Source organism: Quercus lobata, chromosome 12 (assembly GCF_001633185.2).
Source record: "Quercus lobata isolate SW786 chromosome 12, ValleyOak3.0 Primary Assembly, whole genome shotgun sequence".
Classification (NCBI taxonomy): domain Eukaryota; kingdom Viridiplantae; phylum Streptophyta; class Magnoliopsida; order Fagales; family Fagaceae; genus Quercus; species Quercus lobata.
In genome coordinates, this window is record NC_044915.1 from 9,272,460 (window position 1) to 9,278,622 (window position 6,163).

Genomic DNA, 6,163 nt, shown 5'->3' on the forward strand with positions numbered 1-6,163 from the left:
CTTTTAGGTCCCAAATTGACATATTTGCTTTTAGTGAGGTTAAATGAAGGTTGAAAAATGAGGTGTCCATATGAACATGATGAACATACCACTAGGATTAGGGTTTCAATTACATGTTGAATTTTCGTTTCTTGTTGCTCTGACATGTTTGAATGCTATATCATGAATTTTTGCATGACATGAATCTATGACCACTATGTTCTAGAAGACTGATTACATTGGGAGAGTGGAGACACCTTCCCACTTCGCAACTTAGCATTTGATGTTAGATCAATAGTTCTAGACTAGTTCTTATCCTATTATTTTCATATTTTTATAATGTAGCAAAACAATGTCATATTTTTTTAATAATAAATTGTATCTAGAAAGAAGACTATTATTGTGATGTTATACTCTATATTTTAAACGAAATAAAATGGACGTATTTCATTTTAATGGTTTTCTAATTCTTTTTCTTTTTTAAATAAAATAAGTAGCGAATCCAAGGTAAAACTCTCTACCTAAGAAGTATAGTATCATTAGTTACCACAATTTTGTGAGACATTAATACAAGACCTAACCTTTTCACGTGGATGATTCCTAAGGTCACATGCTCTTGTAGTTCCCATTTGTCCATCTTTAGACCATCAAACCTTTTTGTCTTTTGGGCCTGTTTGGATTGAGGGAGGAAAGAGGGAGAGTGGAGGGGAGTAGAATAGAGTTGATTAAAAATAGGCTAATTTTGAGTCGATTTTACTCTACTCTATTCTACTCTCCTTCCCTCTCCCTCAATCCAAACGGACCATTAGTGTAAAAATTAGTACTAGACTTGTTCTTTGGTACCAAAATGGAGTTGACCTTCATTTTTCCAAGATCCCACATGACTAGCATTTTCACATACCACTTTTTTTTTTTTTTTTGCTAAATAAATAAGGGTCAGTGTAGACTCATCGACTTTATGCCACGTGATAGTAAAGATAATATCATATATACCACTAAGACTTTGATGGTCTATTGTGAAGTTGGACAATTTTTTGGCATAAACCATTTTGTGTAAGTACGAGCCTTTGTTGGGAAGTCCATCATGGAGACATGAAAAGGATGAAGCGGGCCTTTGACCCTTGATTTATTGAGGAGAAAGGACCTTTTATTTAATACCAATCCGTATTCCAACATAGATATAAGCCATGAGCCCATTGATGAAGTAACAAGATTCGAACTTTAAGGGTATGTTTGTTTGGAGAGTTTTGAGAGAGGATGGAAAATTGAGGAGAGAAAAGTGAAGAGAACTTTTTAATGGGTGTTTGGTTGGAAGGGGGAGAGGAAAAAAATATTGTTGGGTCTAGGTGTTTTCTCTCTGGGTCCACCAAAATATTTTCTCTCCAAAATGGAGAGAAAACTCAGTACATTAAAAAGACTGGAATACCCATGTGCAAGTGCACATGGGTTTTCGTTTCTATTGCTTTTTTTTTTCTCCTCTGATTTTTATCCCAGTCCGTTGTTCAATCATACTACTGCTATCTTTTTTTCTTTTTTTTTGGGTTATCAAAAAATATCTTCCTCTTTGTTTAATTTTGCGATTTTTTTTTAATTCTTTTTTTTTTTTGGTCTTTTCCTGTACTTCTCTTTCTTTTTTTTTTAGTACTCTTCTTCCTTTAGCTTGTACTCCTTTTAAAAAAAAATTGAAGTGATCATACTTAATACACAATTTTTAAATAAAAAAATGTGTTACTTTTTTGTTTTATTTAAGAAGGACATAATTGTAAATTTATACTTACTTCATTTTTCATCCTCTCATTTTTCCTCTCAACCAAACAAAAAAGTTTTCCATCATTCCACTTTTCCATCTCTCCAACCAAACACACATGAGGGAAAATTAAATATTTTCTATCCTCCCATAATTTTCTATCATTTCACTTTTCCACCCCTCCAACCAAACGGTAAAGCCAATTCTGTGAAGTGAGGAAGGAAGAATAGTAGGCTGTGTCCAACTTCTTTTTTTTTTTATGGGAAGGTTGTGTCCAACTTATAATATAAAGAAAATAAGATTTTATGTCAATCCGAGAAAATATGTGGATCCTTGGTAAATAATCAAACCCGTGTAGTTGGATGAAATATATATATATATATATATATATATATATTGAGAAAGAAGTTGGATGAAAATTGGTCCTTTAAAGAAATTTAACTCATGACTTGTTATTTTTTACTTGCACAAAATAATGTTGATGTATCATGAGTTGTAGATAAAATTGTGTCATGTGGGATGAGGAAAAAAAGTTACGTTGAACAAGCTTTCACTAAGAAAATGAATAACATAGGAAGTCACTAAAACTCTAGTTGTACAATTATTTACCAATTATGTCATTTAAGCAATTCTTAACTTTTATTCCAACTTATGAAAAACCTTGATATTTTTTTCTAGGGTTGAGATTGTGTCCAGTGCATTAGTGCACTGGACACCTAATGCACTGGACACGTTAGGATGCATATACATGTCTGCATCTCAACTTGTCCAATGCATTAGTGCACTAGACACAAACCATGTCTTTTTTGTGACTAACACATAAATTCTGGTCATGAAAAGTTTAAACCAATCCAAGTGACAATTTGTAATGATGTGTAAACCATAATGAGAGTGATAGGTCATGCTAAGGTCATCATTATGAATTTTATAGCCCAGCCTGTCTGTGTAAAACCAATTGTATATTATTTTGGTAGCCTTTTCTAACTATTTTTATTCGTTGAAGGAATAATTTATATGGTAAGCCAGATAAGCTCAGGTAAATGACTACTGCAAAAAAAATTTCTCTTCTGTTTTCATTAGTGATAGAGGTTCAAATTTGGAAACTGACAAAAAAACCTACCAAAAAATGAATGTCCTTGGATGATGTCAAAACAAAAACATGAATTTGATTCCCATCAAAAAAAAAAAAAACATGAATTTAACTATGGTTGAAAGTTTTAAGAATACACTGTAGGAAACCAAAAAAACTATGCATAAATGACTTGAACCTTCTAGTTTTGTCATTATAATTTAAAATTGCCATAACCAATTCTCCTGTGTGTTGTGTTATATATGGCAAAGGTTCCAACTTATACACGGACAAGAGCCTAATGTCAAACTTGACATTCTTGGTTTCTACTCCTTTTCTTTGTTATTCCTTCCTGTCATTTTCTCAAAAAGAAATCTCTCTCTTCACAAGTTTATGGAGGTGGAATTGTCTTCAAAATCAAGAATAGACATGGTGGTGGAGACTCCACTCTCGGATGATAATCCAAAAAATGAGAATCCGAGTAGTTTTAGTGGAGGCTCCGCCTCTAGATTCAAAGGAGTAATGCCTCTGAGCAGTGGTAAATGGGGTGCACGGATCTCCCATAAGTACAAGCCATATTGGCTTGGGGCACATCAGAAAGAGGAACAGGCAGCCAGGGCTTATGATAGAGCATCCATCAAGCTTCAAAGGCGTGATGCCCCCCTCAACTTCCCTTGGACTAATTACTCTGATCAAGAGAGCATATTCCAAAGCCAGTACTCAAATGAGGAAATTCTGAACATGATCAGGGATCAAACTTACTCATCCAAGTTCAAAAAGTTCCGATCAAATCATTCCTCGGTTAAGGGAAATCCAACATGTAACTTAATGAATGATCAAGGAATCTCATACCAGTTACTCTTTCAGAAGGAATTGACCCACAATGATGTTGCCAACAAGAATTTACTCATCCCAAAGGAATTTGCATTGAAATACTTCCCACCACTTGCTATCATCGATTCAGACAAAAATGAAGAGAGGAGAGAGTCCATCAAATTAACCTTCTATGATAAACATTGTCGTTCATGGACTTTTCAATATTCATTTTGGAAGAGTTCCAAGAGCTATGTTTTCACAAATGGCTGGAGTCACTTTCTCAAGATGAATAACTTGAACCATAAAGACATTGTCTTTTTCTACAGATGTGAGAATGAAGAGAACAGTGTGTTTTACATGATAGATGCACAGCCAAAAAATGTGGAAAATTCTGTCTCTGGTGGGAATATGGGGCAGGAAATGGGTTTAAAAGGAATCATTAACAATGGCCTAGATGCTGCTAGCATGAGACAAGAGGAGGCAAATAAAGTGCTCAAACTATTTGGTGTGCAGATTGGTTACTTAAACCACCAAGCTTCCCATCAACTCGTTTGAAATGTTGAACGGAAAACAAAAAGGTCTTGTAATAGCATTCATCAACTTCATGATCCTTCTCCTAATTCCCCCACAATGGTGAAGTGTTCAATGCATAGATGAAATATTTTCATTGACCTTAACATTTGGCGCTCTATTCTATTTGTCATCTGGTTTAGTCTTGCTCACTTAAGTAGGAGTGACTAGTAATTTTTTCATTCATTTTGGGTGCAAGTTGTATTTAGATCAGTTTCTTGATTAAAAAAAAATAGTATGTTATCATTTTTAAAATTTTTTATTATTATTTATTTATAATTCGATATCATGGACACATTAGAAGGTGCTAACCAGTTAAGCTATAAGGCTCTTGACGGTATGTTATCACATTATGCAAACACAAATTAATATCTAGTGCATTTATATATGTATTTTTAAATGTAAACTTGCTGAATATTCTTTGTTTTTTCATAATGGTTAAAAAATTTGGTAGGGGGATTGAAGCAAGATTCATCATGCCAAGAAGCAACTAAATAACTTAACTGTTGATGTATATAAACCTTAGAGCAACCACATCAGTTCGTGTATTATACACACCCATTTTTACACTAAAAACCTAATTTTTCTATTTTACACACTCATTTTTACAAAACACCCACATCAGTTTATCTATTCTATCATTTGTTTTATTTAAATAATCATTTTCTTACTTTTCTTATTATTATTTTGGTGTGGTTTGGATTGGACTGAAACTGCGTTTACGTTTTCTACGTTTTTTTTTTTTTTTTTTTTTTTTTTTTTTTTTTTTTTCAGCCCGCATTTGTTGACTTTTCCACGGTGAACAGCGCACCCGTGCACTGTTCATGGACCCACAAATTTCATTTTTTAGTAACTTTTTTATTAAAAATGGGCCTCACGGTACTATTCACACATTTAAAAATTATTTTGTTACAGTGTTTTCAGTTTTCAGTTTTCAGTTTCAGCAAAATAAGTTTTATCCAAACAAACCCTTTATCTCAAACCCTCTCTCTCCACTCACGAGCCTTTCTCTCTCTCTCCACTCACAAGACTCTGTTCTAGAGTCTTCTCTGAAACTCCTCTCTATTCCAACATTTTCACTCCTCTCTATTCCAAACTTTCTGAAATTTCGATCCAAGCAGGGAGCACGGCGTCGAGAAGAACGCCGATCCAAGCACTCCGATCCAAGTACGCCGATCCGCCACAAGCGCAAATCCACTCTCTCTGTCTCCGATCCAAGCACTCCGATCCAAGCACGCCGATCCGCCACAAGCACAAATCCACTCTCTCTGTCTCCGATCCAAGCACGGCGAGAAGAACGCCGATCCAAGCACTCCGATCCAAGCACGCCGATCCGCCACAAGCACCGATCCACTCTCTCTGTCTCTGATCCAAGCATGGCGAGAAGAACGCCGATCCAAGCACTCCGATCCAAGCACGCCGATCTGCCACAAGCGCCGATCCACTCTCTCTGTCTCCATTGGTGTGTCCGTGTGTGGGTGTGTTTGGTTTTGTGGTGTCTCTAGGTGATTTTGTTGTTGATTTTGTGGTTGATTTTTGATTTTGTCTATGGGAGTGTGTGTATCAGAGGAAGAAGCAGATGATGAGGGTGTTGGTTGTGCAGATGGAGAAGAGAGAGAAAAAAAGGAGCGAAATTAGAAATTATTATAATAATGTATAGACGAGCTACAGTAACTGTGTATATATGCACGGTTACTGTAGCTCATTGAAATTTTTAGAAGACTTTACACAGTTTTACATGAGCTGATGTGGGAGGTTTTTTGGCCAAAATGTGTAAAATGAGAAAGTTTTTGTATTATAGAAGAGTATCCACCAACTGATGTGGATGCTCTTACAGTTTGATAATCAACTACGAACACATTTTATTAGACACCACCCCCCCCCCCCCCCCCCCAAAAAAAAAAAAAAACCAACAACAACAACAACAACGCTATTAAATGAATTTGGTTAATGGCAATTGATTGGAGATCCTTGGATTTTTC

The 6,163-nt window shown here is 35.4% G+C and overlaps 1 protein-coding gene across 1 annotated transcript; it reads left to right on the forward strand.

Annotated features, from left to right (window-relative positions):
* The first annotated feature begins 3,224 nt into the window (after positions 1–3,224).
* Positions 3,225–4,166, forward strand: LOC115970190 (AP2/ERF and B3 domain-containing transcription factor At1g50680-like). The gene has a single exon (XM_031089851.1). The coding sequence runs from the start codon at positions 3,225–3,227 to the stop codon at positions 4,164–4,166; it is 942 nt and encodes a 313-aa protein (XP_030945711.1).
* The last annotated feature ends 1,997 nt before the right edge of the window (positions 4,167–6,163 follow it).